This window comes from Cygnus olor, chromosome 1 (genome assembly GCF_009769625.2).
Source record: "Cygnus olor isolate bCygOlo1 chromosome 1, bCygOlo1.pri.v2, whole genome shotgun sequence".
NCBI classification, from domain to species: Eukaryota; Metazoa; Chordata; class Aves; order Anseriformes; family Anatidae; genus Cygnus; species Cygnus olor.
Window position 1 is genome coordinate 114,497,173 of NC_049169.1, and position 24,495 is coordinate 114,521,667.

Genomic DNA, 24,495 nt, shown 5'->3' on the forward strand with positions numbered 1-24,495 from the left:
TGATGATGGACTCAGAGTTGTTTTCTGGAGGGATTCTGTCTCATTGCACAGAGTGTGAGATAAGAGGCAAAGGCAGTGGATCAGAGACATGCACTGGAGTCTGCTGCAGAGAGGAAGATGAGAAACCCCACCATGGGCATGTAGATGCACGATAGACCATATGTAGCTCTTTTCAAACCCCTCAGGAGGATAGCAAGAACTTCTTTCTCCTTCTGGCTTTCTTAATAAGAGCTAAGAGTGGACATGAAGGTTTTGTACTAATGCCCTGATTAGCTCCGTATACACAGAATACCCTGAAAATTCAGCCTCTGTGAGAGATGAAGGACAGAAACCAGATCAGTAGAGGAGGTTTTAACCAGCTATTCTAGAGTAAATACCGAAGGATAAGTCTGCCTGTATGATTTTTCATAGTAGAACTAATATGACTGTCCATATTTTGACACAAACCGTTTGGTTTGCAGTGCAGCTGCAGTTGTTAACTTCCCTGATACATGAAGATGTGCTGCCTCTGAATGCAGCTGGATTTATTCCCTGTGAATTTAATATTCCTGTTTTTTCACATGGACAGCCCTAGAGGATGGATTCTTTAATCCGTTTCTGTAATACACCCAAGTATGAATAATTTTGCATAAGAAATGCAAATTTTACCATACTAGTTTGCTAAAGTACCTTAATTCTACCTGCGAGATGCTGTCTCTGGGGGATGCAGCATAATTTCCATTGAGTAGCCATTCCTAAGCTAGTAAATTACAGAAGTGTAACCACACCAGTACAGTTTTGCCACTGTGAATGCCACTGTTTGGGGCCGTGCTGGTATTTGCCACATGTCACTTAGTAAAGAGACATCACAGTTTGCTTCATGGAAAGTCTTGGGGCTGTTCCTTAGACTTGGTGAACTTAAGTGGGAAGTTCCATCTCTGCTTGTGGACAAAAAGGGACAAATGCAAGTCTTCTGACCAAGGTCCGATCAAAAGAAACATGGGAATGGAGGCGCAGCAGAGACCTGAGGGAATGTCCTACTGCAGTTCATACCCTTGAATTTGACTACACAAACCCCATCGTTAACAGGTGCTAATTGAGTACAATTCCATGCACGGTTATACAGCTGTGCCGAGGTGGTACCAAGGATTTCTGTTCTGGCTGGTAGTTTTTCAAAGCAGCATTACATGAGGGTGAGTGACTATCCAAAGTACTGAAGAAAAATCAGGCTGTAACTGCTAGTAATTCCAAGGGGAAAATACACTTCCAAGTTTGTTCTAACCACTTTTTTTTTCTTATTTTTTTTTCTCCTCTACCAGAGACAAGGAACTGGAGCTACAAATGGAAAAGACAAGACATCTGGTGAGAATGGTAAGGGTAGGCTATATTTTTTGACGGAGAGTATTGAGCCAAAATGAGTCAAAATCTGGTTTTACTATAATGACAGATGTCAGACAGCATCAGCCTTGTTTTTTCTGTTATCTTTTGCATGTGTTTGAAAAACTAGAAGGACTTACTGGGATCTTGTCCTTTGTATATTCAAGTCATGTATTTAAGAAGAGACTTGATTCTGAGCTCGTACTATGGTAAACCAAAGGACTCTGTATAAGAGAGTGCAGATGCAAATGAGGCTAGAACAAAACACTGTTTGGTATGTGAGAAAAGAACACAAGAGATTAGGTTCAATACTATGAGCAGTTGCTATGTGGATGGGGAAGGTGAGCAGAAGTAAACTAATTATGAGGACTTACATAGTTTTTGTGGTCTCATTCATCCCACCTAATTTTGGGCCCATAACTGAGCTACCAAGGTTAGAAGCCACTTCCACAGGATCATTTGAGAGTTGATAGAGAGAGGCAATGGATGGAGCTGCTCACAGGGAGGGAACATATGGCAAATAGGCTCCTAACTTCAGCATTCCATATAGTAGGGTGAATCCAGATGTGTGCTCTGCTGTTATAAGAGGTGATTTGTTGCTTTTTTTGACCTCTAACAAAGGGGCAGGTAGGGATCAATTTCTGCCCCATAAATGACACAATCAATTCTAATTGGATTTTATTTTTATTTTTTCTAAGAAAGAAGAAAATCAAACAATTTTCAGTGGAAACAATTGTTATTTAGTTGAGAACTAATCTTATTTCCTATAGGAGGCAGAAACACTTTACATACAAATGATCACTTGATTAAAATCCAATTACCGTCAGAAACATTTTTCAAAGGAAAACATTTTGATCAGCTTTAATTATAGACTCAGCCGAATATGATGCAACATTAGTTTGTAGACATTCATGAACAGGATGAGGATTGAGCTATATAAATATTCTGTTTGCTTCTGTTTGATCATCTAGTTCTAATGAAGAGAAAATATGTTCTGGTAGTCTGTCTTCTCTAGTGAAAAGCAGGAAAAATGTAAGTCTCTTTTCTGAAGAGCCAAGGGTTTTCTGGGATGAGATTTCTGAGCAGTTGTTTTGAATATGCACTTTGGCCTTTGTGTTGGTCTGAACAGAATCTTTGGGCCCTCTGAGAAAACACATCCTAAAACATCAGCAGTCTTCTTTATGCTTAGTTTTCCTACTACAGAGAGGTGACTTTCCCATAAGGATTGTTTGCATAATGCTACAGTAAGTGAAATCAGTCACCGATGTTCCCAATATGATAAAATACAAATTAAAGACTGGAAAAAAGAAATAAATATTTTGGCTTGTTATAGTGTCTTGAATTAGTGGGAACAAACGTACCCTGACAGCAGAGCCATTTGCATCCTGATGTTAACAGGAAAGGAAAGCAGCAAAATTATGCCAGCCATTTGGGCAGCATGGAAAGCATGTTTTTCTCTTACTGTTAGAGCACATTATGAACTAAGCTCATTTACTTTGAATTTCTTTACAAATAAAATCGTCCTGTTGTCAAATTTAGCTAAGATTTACTGACCCTGCAGCCTTTTAGAGGCAAGTTCTTTTTTTTTTTTCTTTTTCCTTAAGGGGAATTTTGACTGAGAATTGCTGCATTATTAATTCATAAATATATGATTCTAGTTAGTTGTAGCATAGTTTTATGTATAGTATAGACAAGCAGATGCACACTGAATCTTGGACAAATAGATGTCTATCATTTTTTATAGTGAAGTTATAACCAAAAAAACCCTGTCACCTACTTAAAATAAAGGAGTAACAGGGGAGATGGAACAGAGTCCTCTGTTCTCCTAAATCCTTATGCTTGCATGAAAATGAAGCAGAATCAGAACTTTCAACCTGAGGTTGGATTATATATCAAAGAAGCAAAAAATGTATAGCTCTTTGTACTTATTAGCTGTGTGTAGTTAGAACTCAAGCAAAAGTGATTTATTCCTTTGGAAATTGTGATGTGCTATAAACCTACTTGCACAATGTAAATCCTCCATAACCTGTTTTTTGGTCAGAAGTCTGTGATATGTGCATGTCTTAAATTTCTATTGTGGTCATTATCATCAGGCACTTCTGATGGTCATTTCCCTATCAAAATGAAACTTTCCCTCTTGTTGAAAAGGGGGAGAGGGGAGGGAGGAAGAAACCAAATGCCCTTTGATTTTAGTCTAAAATAAGGAGTCATGCTACGAAACTGTTTGCAAAGTTGAAGTGGTCTGGTGACTGTCCTTGCTTTTGATTACATGTTCAGGAAAAGCTGCTGAAAGCTAGCCCTAACAACAAATAATGATGCTCAGTTGTTTTTAGGGTTGTTGATTCACACAGTGGAGACACTGTTTGTGGAAAATTAATTTGGGGTCCATCTCTAGGCTGAGTCAAAACTGGAGAAAATAAAACCAATGACCACTACAATCAGTACCCTTCCTCTTTGAAGGTGCGTATGGCATTGCTGTCACTGCAAAGCGTTTAGGGAAACTAAGTCTATGGAGACTTCTTTTATAGTAGTGGATGGTTTGGTAGACATCTATGAATGCATGTTCTTGTTTGACCTTTGTTAGGGAGCAACACTATATCCTTAGTCATATTTACTTCGTATGACCACAGCAGTGGCCTCTCTTAGTCTTGCTTCCAGCAGAGGTGTTTATCACACACAAAATGCAGGCACAGTCCCAACTTCTACTGAATTGACACTGCCTTGTTTCGGTATCCTTGCTTGTTGACTTAGGGGAATGTGCAGTGGGAAAGACTGAGCTTCAGAAAAGCCAGTATCGTGTGGAGCAGTAATATGCCACAGTATATTTAAGAGTTTGTGATAACTGGAGAAGAAAATCTGTGCATGAACTGTACTGGTTATGTTGATGAATGGAATGTACCTATACTATATAGGACCTTCATTCATCAGCAGTATTTTCCTTCAGCTGCCTTCCTGAATCTTCCAGACTGCAAGGTGGTAGCATCCCTCTTCTCTTGCAGAACACTGGGCATTAGCAGACTTCCATTGTATTTTGGATAGTATACACTAGTGTATCTTCCCGTTTTTATGCAGCAACAATCCAGTAGTTCTTGAAGATATATCTGGATTATAACTACTGAATAATCACTTGGGATGAAGCAATTTTCACTGACACTGAAGGTTAACAGCAAAACTCTCGATGACTTTTGTCTGTCCTGACCTTTTAAACAAGTTGTAGTTTGTCCTCTTACAGGTTTATGATCAAGACAAGATGATGATTCATTTCTTCCTAAGGAGGAACAACTATTGCATTACAGTGTGCTATCATGGTACATCCGTGGTTTGGAAAAGGCTAGTGAAGTCAGTGGAAAAGCTCCTGACAACTTCAATGGGCACTGTACAATGCTGAGTAGCTTTTCCATCCAATAAAGTATTATATTGCTCTAAGGAAAGTGTATATAATCTCATTCTGTTGTCAGAGTGGAAAGAACAAAAATATTATTAGGAGTAAATTATATAAACTAGCTTTCCTGGGCAAGAGCTAGTTGAAGGACTATTCTTACAAAAACACCACCCTAGTAGATTGTAATTAGCAGTAACAGTTTGCATATGGAAGTACCTATATGAAAACTTGTACATAGGAGCTATATAAGTATAGCTACCATAAACCTCACAGGGTCTTGAAGGACCTTAGTCTATCTGAAAGCTAAGTCATACTGTTGGTATGTGCCATTATGAACTTGGAATCTCTATTACATAATGCTGTTCTCTGTGGTCAAAAATCCAAAGGGAACCAAGTAGCACTATCCCCGCATGCCCCTTCTGTTACAAATCTGGCTTAGTCCAACAGAATCTGAATAGGATAAAATGCTGTAATTTCTTTTGTGCTTACCTAGTTTGACTAATCTGGCCCATCATGTTTGCAAATGCATTTTAAAGGAAAACAAGATGTTTCTACCTTCCTGTTCTTACTGCCTTGGCAATGTCACAATGTTTCTTTGTAAGTTAACATCTGTCACTTCTCATTTTGTTTTGCATTCTCCTTCATTTATCCTATGTAACTTGCAAGCTGGTATCATGCACTCTACTTTTAACAGTGTAGCACATCTAGCAGGGTAATGACTGCATCAGAACCAATTATTTTTGTCTTCAAGTTTAGAATCACCCCTTTTCCTATTAGTAGATTTCTTCTGAAACTACATAAGGCACATGGTTATTAGCTGATATTTGTGAATCATTTTCTCAGAATATTAGATCTATCATTCAGCAATATGAATATTTGCAATAAAAATATGTTTTTTGACATGATGAATTCTAAAACTTTCTGGGTCTAAATGAAAATGAAAGGTTTTGCATTAAGTTGCATGTCATGGTGGAGTAGGCCTATGCAGTAAAGACAAGATGGTCAGTTGTACCCAAAAATCTGAAGCCATTCTTTTCAGTTTCTACTTTGTTCTCAAGCATTTGTCCTGTGAGTACGTGATCTTGGCTTTGGGTGATCAGAAAACTATAAATGAATAAACGCTCTGGATTTCTTCCTCTCCCTAGGGTATACCATGGGTTGGCTCTGTGTAAGAGTTTACTTTATGAACTCCGTTGGTTTTTTATCCTTCTCCTTTACATCTAAAATGGAGGCCTCTGAACTCACTTAAATCTGAATGCTTCTAGAAAACATGTACAGTAACTGTAAAGAATTGTGTGTGTTGGGATAGAGATATCTCACTAGTAAGCTCTTCTGCTTGTGCATCTTGCAGGGCAGTCAACTGTGCATTCACCAACTTAATCTATTCAAGGAATTTGGGAAATTCTGCACTTTGTGCACAGTGCATGTAGAGGAGTAAAGAAACTTGATAGGTCCAGCAGAGTAAATAATTATCTTCATAGTTATTTATGTGGAGTGCTTATATCAACAGAGCTTTAATTCCTGGCCAGAGCCCAGGATCATTATTGTAGTATGCTTTAATATAAATATTTGTTTAAGAACTCAAAATCAGTTTTCCACTAATATTCTCGGATGACCATTTAAAAATATACTGGTTTTGGGAACAGCCCTATGAATGAACTTGTGGAAAAAAGGAAGGGAACACATGAGGCTAATTTGTATAAATATTAAAATATGCTCATGGAACATGGTTTGCTATATCCACCCAGGTCTAGAGGTCACATTCTTTAGTCACAGGGAGGGACAGTGACTGAGCTGTAGCATTGCAATGCCTTGTGTATTTTGTTTTTCCCACAGAATATGACTCGTGTGGCAAAAGACAAAATAGGTCTTGCAAGGAACTGCTCAATTTAAAACAAACAAAAACAAACCCCTACCACTACCACCACCACTACCAACAAAACCTTTCCAGAGTGCTTTTCTCTCTCTTTGATACTTCACCCCCCATAACACTAACCAGAAGTTACGAAGGGTAGCACTGTATGGAACTAATACTAAATTTTCCTGGATATTATATTGAGTGTTGGGAGGAAATGGCCTTGTCCTCTTAACTCTCTTCTCTATGGTACTCCGCAAAATACTTTCGTCCTTTGAAAGCAGTGCTTCACAGAATATAATCTCCCTGCCAGCAATCCTGTCCCCCTCCCCTATTTCTTTCCATCTATGCCCTGAGCCAAATTTTGTCTTATCTTATAAAACCCACCTGGTTCCAGTGGGGATTTAGGAAGTGTGAGAGGAGAATTATTTGCTGTACCTCAGCCCCCATCTCTTAAAATAGGAAGTCTGTGTCTCAGCAACATTCCTCGATGTATATGCAACCATCAAATAATGTAACACCTTCACAGAGCCTAAATACAAAAGTGTATGAACCCTTTGCATAGTTACGTAAGTTGTATTTCATCATGTACAGATCACTCAGGCTCAGATGAAGGTGTAAAAATCCTGTGTGAACTCAATGCCATGATCCATAGCTGAGGGCGTTTCAGATGAGTACTGGCAGAAAAAAGTTAAGTAGTTCTAGATGAATCCCATCTCAAAGGCATAGCTACACATGGCAGAAACACCGCAGGCAGCCTTATCCACTGAATTTCAGGCAATTTCCTGGGGATAGCCACACATAAAGTGTAGCCAGAATTAAACCAATTATGTCCCAGGTCCTCTCCTGGCCCGTGTCTCCTCCTTTGCCCAGACTCGTCTGTGTATCCAGGGGCCCAGTCATCTACTCAGGCAGCTGATGTATCTCAGCTAAAGACAGATTTAGCCTTTCATAATAAGGCTCTCAGATAGTTCACAGATCTTCCCTAGAGAAGATGCTGAAAGGAAAAGAGGGGAATTATACATGAACTTCATTTCCTCTCCTAGGTGAATTTCCATTTCTTGAGGCCAGGGATTAGTATAAGTTCTCTCCAGAGTAATGCTGTGTGCTTATTTTTCTGGAGCAGTGTTAACAAGGACGGTTCACAAAAAAATTTCATATCAGCAACTTCTGATGGTTTTCTAGCAACAAAAGCTTCAAAACAACAACTTTTTATGTGTTATTGATAAACTAAACACCTTCCATACTGAAACTTCACCTACCCCCACGTCTGCATACACACATTTGGCCATCTGGTCTCCTGGGGAGAATTGTCTGCTGGAATTCAAAGTAATGAATATACCTGACTGAAACTTAAATAATACTTGTGAGAGACTAGATACTATTCTCGTTCTTCTGTTGTCTGACATATCTGGTGTCACACCATGTATTACTGCTGCACTTCAACCGGTAAGCAGGAGCTTTCATTTTTAAATGTTTCTTAAAGCATCTTAAAGCATCTTGTTAAAAGTCTCAGCAATTAACAGAGCCAGCTGTGCTGATGCAGTCTGGCCAACGTCCTGTCTTTGGACTTCCCTGGTAGTTTTCATTTTGTATATCATTTATAACCACTCATGACTACCAAATAAGTCCATCTCCTGACACAAAGAATATGGCATTATGCACAAGCACGTCTGCGTGTATGTTGATACATAATGGTAGTTACGCAGCTTCTTTCTGCCATGTTATTTGGTTTTTAGAGATTTTTTTTTCCTTATATTTTTGTATTTTTTTTTCTCCTAGAAGAATTGCACTGAAGAGGAAAAGAATGGTTTCCTATCCAATGAAAGAGTACCAGGAAAGCAAATTAAATGCAGAAGTTCCCTAGGGAAGAAAAAAAAAAAGCAAACCAGCACAACCATATAAGAACTATTTCAGTTTTTTAAGCTCTTTTAAAAGACTGAAAAATATGAAATGATTTCAAAATAGATTTCTCCCTTTTTTCCCTTAGAGGCCCCTTCAGTCCCCAGCTAGCTGGCACCTTTGAGATGGAAAAACCCTCACGCTTAACACTCCTGCCGCAAGTGAATCTGTGTAGGTACTTATATGGTCCTCACCACCATAGTAACTGAGTGCCTTCCAAGTATTTAAAAATAGAGATAACAATAACAATTTCTGCCTCAGTCCATCTCTTTCTTTCCAGCTTGTTACAAGAATAGCTTGATTAATTTATGGGATCTTTGTTGTGCACACAGTGCCTACATACAAACCGGGAGACTTGCGTGTGTGCCTGCTTACATGTGATGTTCTCAAACCGAGTACACTCAAAAATACAGCTGCATTTCTGAAATGTGAAGTATACACATGTACATAAGCATATACTTATGGTCACTAATACAGTCTGGTCCTTTGCACAGTGTTTGCAGTGGGTAGAAATCAGTAGAGATGCAGCCATCCTGCAGCACTAAGGTTGGAAGTAGCCCAAGGAAATAAACATGAATTATGCTCACTGGTGACTTAGTTTCAGTAGTTACTAGAGGATCTTGTTTCTATTGTGTTAGTTGTTTTGCACATACTCCAAGAAAGCTTATACAATGTCAAATAAGCCAAGTTGGGTGAGGACATGGAGGAACAGTGAAATTGTCTGAAAGAAGGGAGCCCTGACAGCACTGTGTAAGTCCCAGACCCAAGCCTCTTCAACATACTACAAGGGTCTTGGTATGTTCCTGTGTCCTCTGGTTTTGAAATATTTGCACTAACTGTGCCCTTGACTTCTCGTACATTCAGGGTTTGGACTTTCTGACTTCCAGTTTCCTCCCTTAGCTGATGGCCACCACTTTCCTGTTTGGTAAAATTTTGTCTCGGTTCCTTTGTCATTGCCATGATGACAATGTGAGTTGGATCCTACAGCATTTAGGACCTCAGGCACACAGGGGGTGTCTAATTCTTGCATTTCGGTGGGCATTTGAGCACCTGAAAGGTGGTAGGAGCTCTAATCCTTTCTGAGAAGCTGGTGTGTAAAGATCAGGATAGGGTACTAAGGGGAAAAAAATGCCACAAAACAATGGTTGTAAATTAAGAAAAAATACTACAAAAGCTTTGGTGATGCTGGTGGTTTTTGCCTTTTAGATGACTCATAAATATGCTGGAGTTCCTGTCAAGTGTTAATGAGGAAAGGCAGAACTGAAATTATGCCTTTGATAAGTGCCATATTTCTTTTGGAAATCAGTCTGTAATTATCAATGCTCTGTCTGACTATGCACTAGGGAGAACGAGACCTCTTTCCATGACTGGCACGTAGCTGACATGCACTGGCTTGCTTCCACAAATGAGTACTCATCTGAAACCGTGCTGTCATCAATACTCTTAAAAGAGGAACATTTAGTTCTGCTTTGCTGCTGATAGGAACCCAAATGAAGGACAGAGGTCAAGCTTGTTCCTAGATAACCCTAGGAAAACCAATAACGTTATCTCTGAAATGAATCTATCCGTACATCACCAAGGATGGTTTGGTGTAGTATCAGTGTTAGAGTCAATGGCATATGAAGGCTGGCATATTTACACTGGAAGTCCATGGAGCTAGGCTGATGCAAGTTACAGATCTCTCTGTGTTCCCAGACTCTAACAAGAGGTGATTAAAAGGCCACAAGAGGTGGATGTAGCTCAGCAGCATGACTTTTTAATTAAGTGGAAGCAAAAAATGAAAGAGGAGCACAATCAATGCACAACAGAGATTACCAGAATTTACTGTTATGGAAACATCACTTTTCTTTTTGACTACAAATTATCTGCCTTACTTCCTATGATAGATTTTTGTTTTGTTCTGTTGTTTTTCTTTTCCAGAAGACTTGGTTTTGCAAATGAAATGAAAATGCTTTTCCACTTATGAGTTCCTTGCATATGACTAGTTCAGTAAAGTATTAATAATTTTCTTCGGAAGGTTTTTAAGATTTTAATTTATAGCACACGGCTTTCTTAATACACTTAACTTGATGCTCCAAAATTAGCTTGCAATTTGGTATTATCAGGCTCCCTTATGCAAGCAGGCACCAGAATGCAGAACAGCAGGAGTGTTACAGGCATGATTAAAGTTTGGTCCTTAGCTGAACTAGTTACCAGAACAAAGTAGTTAAGGCTACAAAAGTGAATTTGACACTACAGTGTGAACCAGTGCAACACTGCACCTCCAATCCTGGCACTCCTCAGAGTGGATTTCAGGACGTTATATAAAATGCCTAGGAATGCAAGAGAATTTTTTCAGCCCATTATATCTAGGGTTCCTGTGCTGAATAAGAGCCATTAGAATCAATTAACAGTAAACTCTTTTCCTCTCTAGAAGTTAGGGGTTGAATTCCTCTTGCCTGGCTGTAAACATGTATGTATGAGAGACCTAAAGCTCCAGTTACTGACATCAGAGAGAAACAGATTCTTCTGTGACATTACACTATTTGAATGAGCTTCTCTGGAGAGCTGGGTGTTCAGAGATCCTAATCTCGTTTAGGTATAAAATGGTTTCTGACTTGCTCAGCCCTGTCAAGGCTGAAGAATCTGTGGATAATACTACAGAGCCTGTGTGTCTCTGGGATTAAGTGGATGCTAACCAGGGTTTTTCAGAACGTCAGTTTTGGACATGGGCTTTTAATTTCTCCTCAATCCTACCTCAAGCAATTCATCCTTATTTAGATTTTAGCTGACCTTAGCTTCTTCATGCAAGCTCTTCCAGACATTTTCTGTATGGAAATCTGGATGTGAAAACATACAAATATTTCCTGGCTTGAGATCTTTTATTAGCTAAGATACTGGATCTGAAAGCATTTGCTTTGGTCAAGCACTCTTGGTTCATTTTTCCCCAGTCTGCACAGCGTTAGGAATAGGAAGGACTGAGAAAAATACATATTTCCAAGGAGGAATTTTCAAGAAAAGAAAAAACTTAAATAGCACCAGATACGGAAAAGTCATTTCAAGAGTTGCAGTGGAAAATAGGGCAGGGTGCTCTGGCAGCTCCTGGGAGATAGTACGGGTAGTCCAGGGACTGTAACTGAGCTCTCAGCACTTCTGGGGTCTCGCAGTAACATTATTTAACAGCAGCTGATGAATGAGCACTCTAACTGCATTTTGAGTATATCATCTTTCATTCTAATTTATACCAAAGAAACCGGGAGACTGCTGGTTGACTCTAGGTAGGGAAAGCATTAATTATTTGTTAGGTATTAGTGAAACACTGGCACTCCACAGCAACCAATTTACCAGCTCCTCTAAAAGCTGCCAATAAAGAATGGACATGTACAAATGTATTCATTAGTGGAAACTAATTAAAATCCGGGCTAATAGCCAGAAAAACAATACATTATTGTAGAATTTTGGAATTCATTATGTGTCTGTACTAATCTAACAGTAACTATCCTGGCTCCACAGTTTCTGATCTTAGTTACAGATCTCATGCTGATAGCCAGACCAACAGCTAAGAAGAATTAGCCTTTTGCATTGCTAATGACCTTTTTACTCCAAGTCATTTCTGCTTACATAGATATTTTAGAAGCTCTCCTTCCTGAGAATATATTGCAACAATTGTCTCTTTCAGACACAAAGTGTAGGACAGAGTCTCTTGTCTGAGCATCTTTAGTTTGATTGCACAGTGATGGTGCATTAACTTCTGATACACTTTGACTTTTATCTCTGTAGGTTACAGCTTAGGTTAGCCTTGATCAGCTCTTTACTTGTGTATTTTTAAGGGCTTGTCCTGTTCATTCTGCCTGCTTGATACACGTGCTGATTTCTTCAGCTATGTAAATGATTTTTACTAATAATTTTCTATTTCAGTGTTGATAGTATAATTTAATTCTCATTAAGATTGGCAGAACCTTCCATTATTATTTTTCTGACTTCCTCAATTTAGAGATTTTAAATATATACTTCAGACGAAAAGGTGCTTAGATGTGAAGAGGATACTATTCCTTTCTCCCTCACCCCTCCATCCTTTCCTCCACATGCTGCAGCACGAGCCTTGTTTTAGTGACAGTCCATAAGCTGCTAATTGCATCGTGTCACTCCCATGGGAAGGGAGGCAGAGTGGAGAGGAAGGGGCACTCTCACAAATATTGCAATTACACCAGGGCCTCACCCCATTTCAGGGTGAGGGCGCAGGGCCAGGCAGTACCGACCCTGAATATTGCACCCAACACTGCCCTGTCTGTACAGTATCACCACAGAGTGCATGAGACATGTCTCAGATTAAATTAAAAACATCAAAACTCAAAGCAAATGACAGAAGTTCTGAAACTGATACTTACCATTAAGTTCAGGTAAAGGGATGTTTACTTTAAGGCTTTGGGGCAGATGTCCCTTTAGCCACTGCAGAGAGATTCTGACTGTTTTTAAGACAGGAAGCAAAAATTAATTATGGAGAAATTTTTCAGTTGGATTCTCTGGTTTATGGCAGATGTGGTACAACTAAACAGAAGGGTAGGAGGGGAGAGATTAATATAGCTTGAAGATATGCTTACTCTTCTGGCCTTGGATTTCACCGAGTGAACACTGAGGATGATGTAGAGTATCAGGTGTGGTACCTTTGAGAAAAGATGCTGATGTTGAAGCACACATGTAATAGCAGAGCTTCAGTTATGTCTGGGCTCCATCTTGGGGTATGAAGGGGATGCACGTACCCCCCATACTGGTTTACACAGCACAGATGAGAACCAGATATCCCCTTTCCCCCTCACCCCAGATAATGAGGGAAAGAAATCTAGACAGAGCCTGAGGCAGCTGGATTCAAGGCTGTTTGGCATCCTGAAGCAGCTACCTCCTGGTCTAGCAGCCAGCAGACTAATTATTAGCAGACAGTGCAGAGCACAGGTGTAGTATGATCTCATCTAATGATTTTGTTCATAAAGCAGACAGCAGGATTTTTCACTAGCAAAAATTTCTTGGTGACCTTTACGATGGATCTATTCGTAACTAAACCCTGAATATCTCTTGTGAGGTCTGCCTTTGGGTGGCAAAGATGTGTTGTGCTACTTAGCAGAAGTTGAAAAAAAACCACCACATTCCTGGCTTCTCTTATTCAAGAGGGTAGGAAGGCAGATGGAAGATGGCGTGGTTTGGGACCTCTTTATCAGCGGGTGACAGATGCTGTCAGTGGAGGGCACAGACACAGGCTTTGCCAATCAGTCACGAGTCATTCTATCAATAAGCACCACTTTAATCTCAGACAAACTTAAGCCCTTGGCTTAAGTTCCTTTCTCTATTGAATTCAGGAGAAAGAAATAGCTCTGCTAGACTCCAGTGCAAAGAGCTCTGGAGATTAAGGATCCATAAACAGCACTGCCAGCACACACTGGCAGACAAGCCCAGTGGGACCAGGTGTGTGACTTGGAGCTCCTCTACCCACATGCAGGAGGTCTGATGCACCTAGCCTGTAATGACTATTGGACCTCTTTCAAGCCCTATGCTAGAGAAAAGCATCATAACTGTCTTTGAAGTATTTATGGTTTTCGAATAAGGGACCACATAAATAAAAAGCAAGAGACTGAGTCATAAGATGGAGTCCTCTGGGGTCTTTCAGCTAAAAGCCATCCCGTTACAGAAGAGCCTCAAAAAGAAACTAATTTTTAGCTATTCTCTCCATACCTGACATGCCACAGGCAGGCCTTGTGAGCAATGCAATCTAGAGGCTGTTCTCAGATGCAACAACATTACTATAGAATTTTGGTGTTTATTCACCCCTTTTAGATTATTGCTGCTAACGTTAGCATTTTCTTTATTACATGGTGGACTGGCTGAAGTCCAGAGTAAGTTTGAATTAGAAAACTTTTTTTTTTTTGGTCTTCTCACAGCAGAAAGTGCTGCACACAAAAATCAGTGAAGTCAGTTACATTAAGGGATACTAGTGTTTCTTTGTAGTTTCTCCTCTATACATGTTTGTGTGAACTTCTAATTCCCAGTGCATTTGGTCCTAAGTTTCAGGTTTTAATGAACCTAAATGCAAGCACAACCAAAGCTGCCATGATTTTTGGAGTGGGCACGATGCGTTATCACTAAGAAGCGATTATTTTCCTCTCCAAAGTATAAATAGATCCAAATTTACTTGAAACTTGGTATGGAAAGATGGTGTAACTACCATAAATATGACTTCACACGACTCTTAGGAAATCACAGTAATTCCAAGCCTGTAAGTAGTTTTCTCCAGGATTAAATAGTACCATGCAGCATATTTAAGGGCATATCTCTTGACTGAACTTTCAGAATAGAAACTAGCATCTAATTAACCTGAGCTGAAATAGAGAGCAGCTGGGTCCGTTCTGCTGTGTGTTTGTGAGGTTTCTGGCCTAGAAGCAGGAGGCCGGGTACTGCTTCCACCATTGTTCATCACAACTTAACATTTCAGTGTAATTGCTGAGTTAGTGAGTGATCTGGCTAGAGCTGTCAGCCTCCTCTTCAAGTGTCAATTTAAAACGACCTTTTGTTGTTGTAAATGATGCTGCCTGGATGTGACAAAACAGTTGTTATGCTTGACCAAGCATGCCAAAAAACAAAACAAAGAAAAACAATGTAGAATTTCAGTTCAGTCAGTCCAAGAAAAGCAAAGGTGTTTTGTTTCCCCCTTGGCAGCGGCTTGCTTCAGAGGAAAGTCTGATCAATTTGGAAAAACAAAAATGTTCTACTAGTCAGAAGAGGTTGCATAGATTGAGGTAGGCAACAGAAAGCAGGATCAGATCCTCGGTTGGTGCAGATTGCCACAGATGTGCTGGCTTCAGTGATTCCTGCTGGTTTACACGAGGTCCTAGAGGCTTTCGCCATCCTGAAGCTTTTTACCAGTCGTTGTCTTGTGTAAGCAGATAGCTTTCTGCCAGTACGTCCCCTTATTCTCACGGGGAACATGAGTGTGCCCATGAGAGTGGGGTGAAGCCCGTGATGCAGTGGGACATCCTGGTATGATTCCCAGCTACCGGTCCCTACTGCTAGGCAGACCATGCTGCTGTGATGGGTCAAGTTAGTTATTCCTTACTTTATTCCCATCTCCATAAAAGCTGAAGTTTCCCTTTCATTTTTTATGCAAGCTGTTTCTTTTCTGGCATACTTTCTTACTGTCTCCCTGTGAGAGGGAGACTGTATTTCTGTCTCATTCTTCATTCTTTTCTCCTCGCCAGGGAATTTCTTGTCTACAGCACAGCTAGGTCAAGTGCTACTTCTTCCTCTAACTGCCTAATTTTCCCTCCCCTTATTTTGCCAGGCAAGCTTCCTGTTTGGGTCTGTGATGAGGAACACAGATTCATCAGAAGAGGGTAATTGACCAATGCTCTAATTTGGAGTCATGGTCGATCCTCACCTGAAGCCTGTTATTTCTCTTCACACTCACAAAACATTTACTGTTTCCCAAACTAGATTTAAGCAGGGCCCAGGTGGGTAAACAGGAAAGAAATATCTGGAAGAAGAGCATCACATTTAAGGAAGAGGCAAAGCAGTCTTTAAAAGTGGAAGATCAGAAACAAGAACACTTTCAATCGTCCTCTCTTTTCTTCCTTGTCAGCTTGGGAAGGAAAGAAAGAAGGAGTAAACACTTGGTTTCCTGAGGAAAAGAGGAAAAAAATATTTAATTTGTCTTCTTTACACTCAGGTCTGAAATTCAAGCAGTGTAGAAAGTAGAAAATGAGGTGGTTTTAGATGGGGCAATGGGGACTAGTTCTGTGGTGTGCTATATACTGCATATACTGCATTCTGCATATGCCAACACTTGAGGTGTCAGTCAGTGACATGTCCTAGCCTAAATTTGTTATTGCACTGGCCTAGCTTGTGTTCTCTAATGCAGAGGAAAGGCATGAAATTTCTAGTCATTCTTCTAGATGTTGATGTTGTAAGCTTATGGGCCTTGTAATCCTCAGAAACAGGGGAAGTAAAAATACATTCATACAGGTTAGAAAAACATGGGCTGGAGTGATGATCTGTGGTTCGTCAACTGTGTGTGTCAGCTAAGATGCTGGTTTTGATTGGTTTTATTGACAATCTGACATGTCTGTAAATCCAAGCAGAACTCAAAAAGTATTTGTCAAAGCTTATATTCATACAAGGGAAAGTGATTTGTATACAAATTTCAAATAAGCAGCAGAGTTAAGTGCTAGAGTAATCCTCAAACACAAAATGTATAAGGGAGAGCTTTGATTAACTTTTGCCTTCTGTGTAATCATTCTAAGTTGCAAACTATTTTCTATTTTTTTCTGAGGTTAAAACTTCACGGAATCATTGGCAATTCTCAAAAAAAAAAAAAAAAGCACAAGAATATTCACGTTCCATTTTTGGCACATTTAAAGATTTTCCAGCTTTCTGTAACTTTTATCTTTACTTCATTTAATTTACAACATTTTACTCACTTTATATACCCTTATTTTGTTTGTTATTTTCTGGACTGGTGGCAAGGTCTATTCATAGAACTGCTGAACTCTGCTGGTTAAAAGCTCCCTTTTCAGTTGTATATAGCCTTGCCAAAATTTTGCTAAAATTTGTCATGTTGATTGCTTGCCTCAAGCAGAATTATTTTGGAAGAGTTCAGCAAAGTCATTCCAGTTGTTTCCAGAAATGAGGCTTGAACAAAATGCTAGAATGTCTACCAATTAAAAACAATTTCTGGTGGCCTTTTTTTTGGATTGTTCTGAGCCCTTGTCGTTTTGAACAGAAACTTAAGATTTACCATCTGGGATGTGACTTTTCTATCTTCAAATGTTGCCAAGTTATAAATGCTTGGAAAGACAAGCCTTGCGTTTGATGAAGCAGTTAATTTTTTTTAATGAAAACTCAACATTACTGAGCCAAATACTACACATCAAGACAACTAAACCATTGCTGTCTTTGCAGGGCTTGAGAAAATTACAGTTTAATTGCTGCTGCTTGCTTCTGTAAGCTAGACTTTGGCCAGGAACTGGAACTGAGAGCATGGTGTTCCCAAGACACCACGGTTGCTTAGGAGGAAATGTACCTTCTTCCTTGAATCCAGAGAAGACAGAAGATAGAGCAGGAAGGTCAAAGGATGTATTGATGATGGAGTTCAGTAAGTCTTGTCAGGAAATTACAGCCCCAGAATATTAGGGAGGGATTGGTACTTGTGAATGGAAACTTGGACTGGGAGGGAGGAATATGGAATGGGATGAGAGAATTGGAGGAGACCAACAGCCAGCTGGTGTGGGAAGGGGCCAGGATGGAGTTCTGAGGTTAGGGCATGCCCTAGTACAGTTGTGGGGACTAAGACTAACCAGATAAAGAAAATGCATTATTGAGATCTACTGGGAACCATAATGAGGATCTAGGCTGGGGAAGATATGGGGCTAGGCCTGAGTTATACAAGAGGTAGAACGAAGAGGGCCACCACATCTGAAGACATCAATAAGTGAGGAAGTCTCTGTCTCTGATGCCCATACCCTTCATCGTCTCATTGTTCCTTTCCTGTTAGCCACATGAAAACCAGTGGCAAAACATGCAACTCATCCCATTTGCTGCTGACTCAAGTAGAGGACAACAACCTACTGCTCCTGTCAGCTACCTCATTAAAACAAGAGGTCCGTGGGGTGGATCTAACAGTTCCAAGCAGTCATGCTGACAAGCCATGTGGGTGTCCATATGTTGCAGCAGAATATATATATATTTTCTTTAAATCTAGGAAACACATGCTCCTAAGACTATAAAGGTTGCAAAGTCAAGAATTTCAGACAGAATTTTCCGGAATTAAAGTCATCTATGCAAAATTAACTGAATTAATTGCACAGTAGTTTGTCGTTTACTAACTTTTTTGTGCTCAACTTTATAACCTTAATATTCTTTCAAGATAACTTTATGTGTGCAATAAACACACAACTTAAGCAGGAGGGAAACCTTAATTCCCTGGCCTCAGTTAGATTTTCACGTCAATTAGACTATCTGGCACTGGGTTTAATAACTGTCTAATTGCAATTGCAGCACTTGGTTAAATCAATGCCCACCCTTCCTGATAAAATTGTTTTTAAATAGCAGTTGTTAAAAGGCATCAGGTGAAAACTTAGTGAGGTGAAAAGAAAGGTAGACAGAATGGGAAGCCTTCTTGTTGTCCAATCTCACCTCAGTAAACTTTTTTTTTTTGTGTGTTTTCTTTTTAATTTAAAACATTTTGTATTAAAAAGCAAACTCCTCTATCACCTTCTGAGTTGCAGGGAGACTATGAATCCACAAGGATATAAAACATTTAGTATAAATTTATAGCAAAGAAGTTCTTTTTGAACCTTGCTGAGGTTTATTGTGCTGGCACTTCCCAGTTCATTGCTTGGATGTTGGTTTTTTGCTGTTGATGTTGTTTGGTTTTTTTTGTTTGTTTGTTTTAATTATGCTTGAGATATGGGATCATGCCTCCCTCCAATATGTAAATATTTTTATTAAAAAACAAATAAAAATCAAAGTCCCCCCTCGAATGAATGAACATGTGCAGTGGCCACCTGCTGAAATCTGTGCACAGCTTAATGCCCTTTCCCTGTCTTGCTGCGGCTGCAGTTCCTTTCAGCACAAGGCAGAGATCTATATGCAGGGGGGACAAAAGCAGTCACAGACAGATCACAGTTGTTGTCTCAGTCTCCTATTCCTCCACTTTGAGGCCATGTATACATACTCTGTAAAGATGAATGGGGCTACGCTAAGGGTACTCTGGTAGGGTGGTCGTGCTTTAACCCTTTTAGCTGGGACTGCCAGGCAAAAGGAGGTGCTGCTGGATGAGGATGGGAAGGAGAAAAGGGAGGACAGTCCCTCCTGGAGAAGGAGGCAGGGAATACTCCAGGTGACAGAAGTCTTTAGCTGCAGCTCTGAGGGCAGGGAAATGGCTTTGATTGTAGGCCAGTGTAGTACTTCATAGCCACTGCTTTATTGGCAGCTCAGGAATGCACTGTGCTTTAGGCACGTACAACCTTTCCTTGTGTCCTCGGTGTACTGCGTTGGTTGTTAAGTGGACCATCTGTCAGGAAAATGAGAACATTTTACCCTCCCTGCTCCACAGTCTACTGATATATATAAAATGCTACAAATACGGGCTTACCTTCTCCTTTCACAGGGACTTTATTGGAAAACCATGCTTGCTTCTACCAACATAAAAAAAATAAAATGTTGGTATGGTTACAATAAGCCCACTGCAACCTAGCCTTAACGATCTACACATTAGTTAGATGCTTGTCAGAACATATAGCTATGTTCTAATGGGAGAAAAAAACCCTCTACCCTTTGTCTGAAATAGCATCAAGCTCAAAAAAGGAAGTTGCTGAGTCGGTGCCTGGGACCTCGAAGGTTTGGAATTTTACTTTTTTTATGGGATGGTCAAAGGAAAAAAAAAGTAGAAGCAGGGTTTGAAGTACTGTCTCATGCCTTTGGTGCCCAACCTTGCTCATTAATCTCTGCTACTTTGAAAAAGCTTGGAAAATTACATTACCCTATACCATCAGTCCTCACTCAATAAATACAGACACTAAAGTCAGGAATGAGAAATCCCACAGAGCTTTGGTATTGACTTGTTAGAATTCCAGGCTTCAGCCTTGCCGTACAGGAACTGTCTATAAGTAATGAGCAAGCTGCTGAGGACAGTTTGCCCTTCTTGATTTGTTCCCCACTCTTTCAGAGAATCTGTTCATTGCCGTTTTTTACTCCCTTATGCCTAACAGTATTGTCCTATGTGCCAGTAAGGCCTTTTCTATTAGTCTATGAAAAGAAATCTGTGGAAGAACAGAGCTATGTTCTGTCTCAGAGATAACAGTCATGTTATTAGCCTTAGCATCAGTTTCTACAGTAGGAAACAAAAATAAAAACAAAACAAAAGAATGAAAAAACCAACAATGATGTATGATATTTGTCTATTTCTTCCATTAAGGAGTGATGAAGGATTAATTCGTGTTATTTGACATTTAAAGAGCATAAATGTATCCTTCCCCTGTAAAATCCAAATTCTCAATTGAGTGCTCATCAGCTAGGATTTCAGTGCAGAAGCCGTGCCTCCTTGTCACCCACAGATGCTGCATGGGACTGAGGAGGAAAGGAGAGAGGATTTGTGTTGGGGAACTGCACAGGGAGGTGGTCCCTACGGTTTTGTGTGTTCTTGATGCAGATGACTTCATGTCAGTGAGGGCCTGCCTTGGCTCAGATCAGCAATGAGAAGCGCTGCTAGCAATACCTTTAAGAAGGTACTTGTCTTCCTCAGCACATCTGACTCACCCATTTTATTTCTTCTCCTTTATGTGGTCTCATCCCTGCAATCAAGCGATGGCTGCCTTTGACACGTGCTAGGTGTAACAAAGTTCCTTGTGAGCATCTCCACTCTTCGGGAGAATGGCAGCAGCCATCACTTGGCTCATTAGCTAAATAGCAGAGCAGAGATTTGGTGTTTGCAGAAACTTGCAAATTCAATTATAGTTCTCACAGCAACTGTCATTTGTCTGCTTGTTCATATGAAGTATTCAATATTGCTTGTCATGGTGTTAACTGTAATCCCTTATTAGGGAAATATAAGGAGTCTTAATGATGTACACTTAAAAAAAAGGCTTTTGTGCATGAAATAGTCTCTCCCTAGCACACAGAAGCACATGCATGCAAAAAAAAAAAATCCACTCTTCTTGAAATTAATGGAATGATGGCAAGTGGTGCTGATACAGTTTCTTTCTCTGTTCAAATATTTATCTGTAAAAAGAGGAATGTATGCAGACTGTTCAGTCAGCTCCTGAGGGATCATGAGAGGATCCAGATCAGTTGCATGACTGGCGGCTTCACTGCAATCTCAGCAGAGGGAACAATGCTATTTTGACCCTCTGTTGAAGGTGAGCTGTTCTCTGCTCAGTGTCAGTGAGATGGAAGCACACAGATGGAACAGTATGAGAAGGCTTGCAGTACTTCTCTTTATTTGTCTTCCTTCCTGAAGCGATAAGGTTTCTTAGCTGCTACAGTTTCAGCATAGTACTGTTCATTAAGGTCTAAATAATTATTTGATGAGAAGGAATTTCGTGTGAAATAGCAGGTAAGTTTGTCCATATGAATTTTGACAGTTGATGTACCTCTCAAAGTCAGGGAATGTGATCCATTTGATTAAGTATCAATATCTACATTGGAGCTCATCACCATGAGCTCCCTTTACAGCCGATAGAGGAACTAGATAACATAGGAAGAGGATTTGAGGGTGAGATCGATGCTATCCTAAAATGGATGCCTAAAGTAGGTCAGATGAATTGCACCCTCTGAGTGCCTGTTCTCTCTCAGTGGGCAGTAGGTTTCTTTCTAAAGCAAGCTGCTGATGAGCTCTGATGTAAACAATTGCAAGTTAGGTTAGGCACATTCTGCTCAGGAATCGGAGAGAGCTTTTAATCTAGAATCCATTTTGTAAATGTTTGGCCTAATGAGTTTCTGCATGATGTGTAACAGGGCTTTCCAAATGGCTGCTGGGCAAGACAGCCTGCAGTACGTTGACAACACCTCCAGCATATAATTCTTTCTCATCCTCTTTCAGAGCCATATTGCCACAAGATCTCCATTTTTCTCCCCCTTATGTCTATTCAGTGCTATCATATATTCTCCTGAGGTGCCCCTCTCTTCTTTAGAAAGTCAAGCAACCAGCCTGCAGGGGAAATAAACATATAATGCAGCTTTCTGTGTTCAGTGGAGACATAGTAAACTCAAAGTAATGATTCTGTTCAGATAACAGCCCAAGCAAAAGAAAACAGTGGAAATTCCTAGAACTCTCCTGCTACAGAATTGCTTTGCTTTTATGGTGGAAAACTACATCTGGGTAGCAGCTTTCAGGAGCCAGAGGAATTTAAATTCTGTACCCTTTAGTGAGAGAATTTCCTTACATGGCACATTCAGCAAAAGACTACTTCTGGCCGAACTGCATCAGTCCAGCACCATACTGGTTGTGCTTGTGGATGCTGGAAGAGAAGTTACAAAGCCACCTGCTGCAGGAGTGTGTAAGGTCTACTGGTGGGTGACGGAGTCATCACAAGCCCAAGTCTCTTGATAAATTCACGTCTATCAGAGTATGCTGGTCTTTACTCAGACTGTGACCTTGGAGTTGCTCCAGACTAGAGTTTATATCCATCACATCTCTGGGGCTCTACTGATAGCATGTGTTTGGTTTTATGGAGGGATGACAAACTCTTTTGCTAAATACACTCCTAAAAGAATCTCTCTTAGAGCAAGACTGTTCAACTCTGTGAGCTGGATCAGGTACTCCATGACAATTTAGTGTCTCCAAAGGACACCAAATACCTCCCGGGGCATTTTTAACTTTACGATATCACTTGTACCTGCAAGACTTTGAGAATGGCCCAGGCACCCCCAAGCTGCCATGTAATGCAAGATGTTAAAAAACACTGTACATACTTGTATTAAGCAGTGGCTTTTTCATGGTGAGGCTGTGTCAAAGTAATTATCCTATTACCAACACAGAATAGTGCCTGTATTTGTGCAAATAAAAGTCATAATGTTTGGACATAATTCATTTCTTTTGCATTTAATTCCGCAGTAAAGTAAAGCTTCTTACAGCTAATCTTATTTACAAGGCATTTCTAGATACCATTGTGATAAGGCACAGAAGATACAAAGGTACTGAAATGGCTCCTTCACTTAAGTGTATAATGTTGAATGGCAAAAGCTCAGAGTTCCTACACCTACGCTGCCATTACTGAGTAAGCAGTTAAATACTTATAATTAAAATACGACGATGAATTTTCCAAGAGGAGAATCTCTTCCACTGTGACTTTCCAAGCTCTCATGTAACAGTTTTTGTAAAAGTTACTGTGAAAACTTAAATAGAGCTCTCATTAGTTGCTAACAGAGCTCTGCTGGTATACAATGATGCCGGAAAATTGCCTCATTTTACACTTGGAAGATGAGCAGAGCAAAATCACTGTCTTCCTTTTCCTTCATTTTGTGCGTGAAGAGAAAACACCTTCTGACTCCCTACCGTGGTTCTTTTGATTGACTCCCCTCCTTCTTCTGATTGACAGGTTTTCTTCTGTAAACCTATGCCAGCTTCCCCAGCTGTCTTACTTTGGCAGTGCATGAATTTGAGCCCCTTTTTTGCTGCTTCTGTGTGGCATATTGTGAAACACTGCCATTTCTGGAGCTTATTCCCTAGCTAAACTGCAAAGAGAGAAGGATTAAAAAAAAAGAAAAAACATTCCTGGAAAGTGCTGCCGTTACGCAATGCAAGGGAGGCAGTGTCACGTTTGAGGATGAACACCCCTCTTTTGCATTTTCCTTGCAAGGGCTCTCAGTTACTGTCGGTCTTCATGCAATTAATAGCATGTGCCAACTCATTTTGAATCGGTTCCCAAGTGGTCTAGAGCTACAAAGCCTTTTGAAGTGCTGGAGGCAACATCTCTATTAGAAAATAAAATGGGCTAGAGCCTTTTCACTGATGCCAAGTGGGGCAGCACGGCTCGTATCAACAGGGCTAGACCTGTGGCCCTGGGTAGTGTGCTGGGGTAGCCACGGCCTGGGTGGCAGCCTTGAGGAGGTTCTCCAGCCTTTGTTTTAAACATTTGCAGCTGAGGACGCTTTTGGGGAAGGGGTGGTGGAGGGGGGAAGAATTTATCATTCTGCAATTGTAAGCGCCTACCACATTAGGGCTCCTATCTAGGACTTGGAGTGCCTGAATGCTACCATAATAGGGAAGTTGCTGATCATATATTAATCAAGCGGTTGACTAGCGAGGCAAGAGGGCGGTTTGCTTCACACGCTGCTGAAATGCAGCTCTTTCCACAGCAAAGCTGTTTAAAGACACAGTGTTGACTGACATGGGAGAATTGGAAATTGCACAGGACATTAAAACCACATCACAACGATTCACTTTTAAAACCTGACTGGGACGGGACACTGGGAATCACATTCAAGCAGAAACTCCCGTAAATTTGGGATGAATTTGTGAGGAGGATCGTGGCACTTT

General features: G+C 40.3%; 1 protein-coding gene across 1 annotated transcript in view; it reads left to right on the top strand.

Moving 5' to 3' along the window:
* Nucleotides 1-24,495, top strand: part of PCP4 (Purkinje cell protein 4) — a 54,124-nt gene that overhangs the window by 18,640 nt on the left and 10,989 nt on the right. Inside the window, exon 2 of the mRNA XM_040530038.1 lies at nucleotides 1,299-1,350. Coding sequence (XP_040385972.1) covers nucleotides 1,299-1,350 — 52 coding nt within the window. The remainder of the gene's footprint in view (nucleotides 1-1,298; nucleotides 1,351-24,495) is intronic.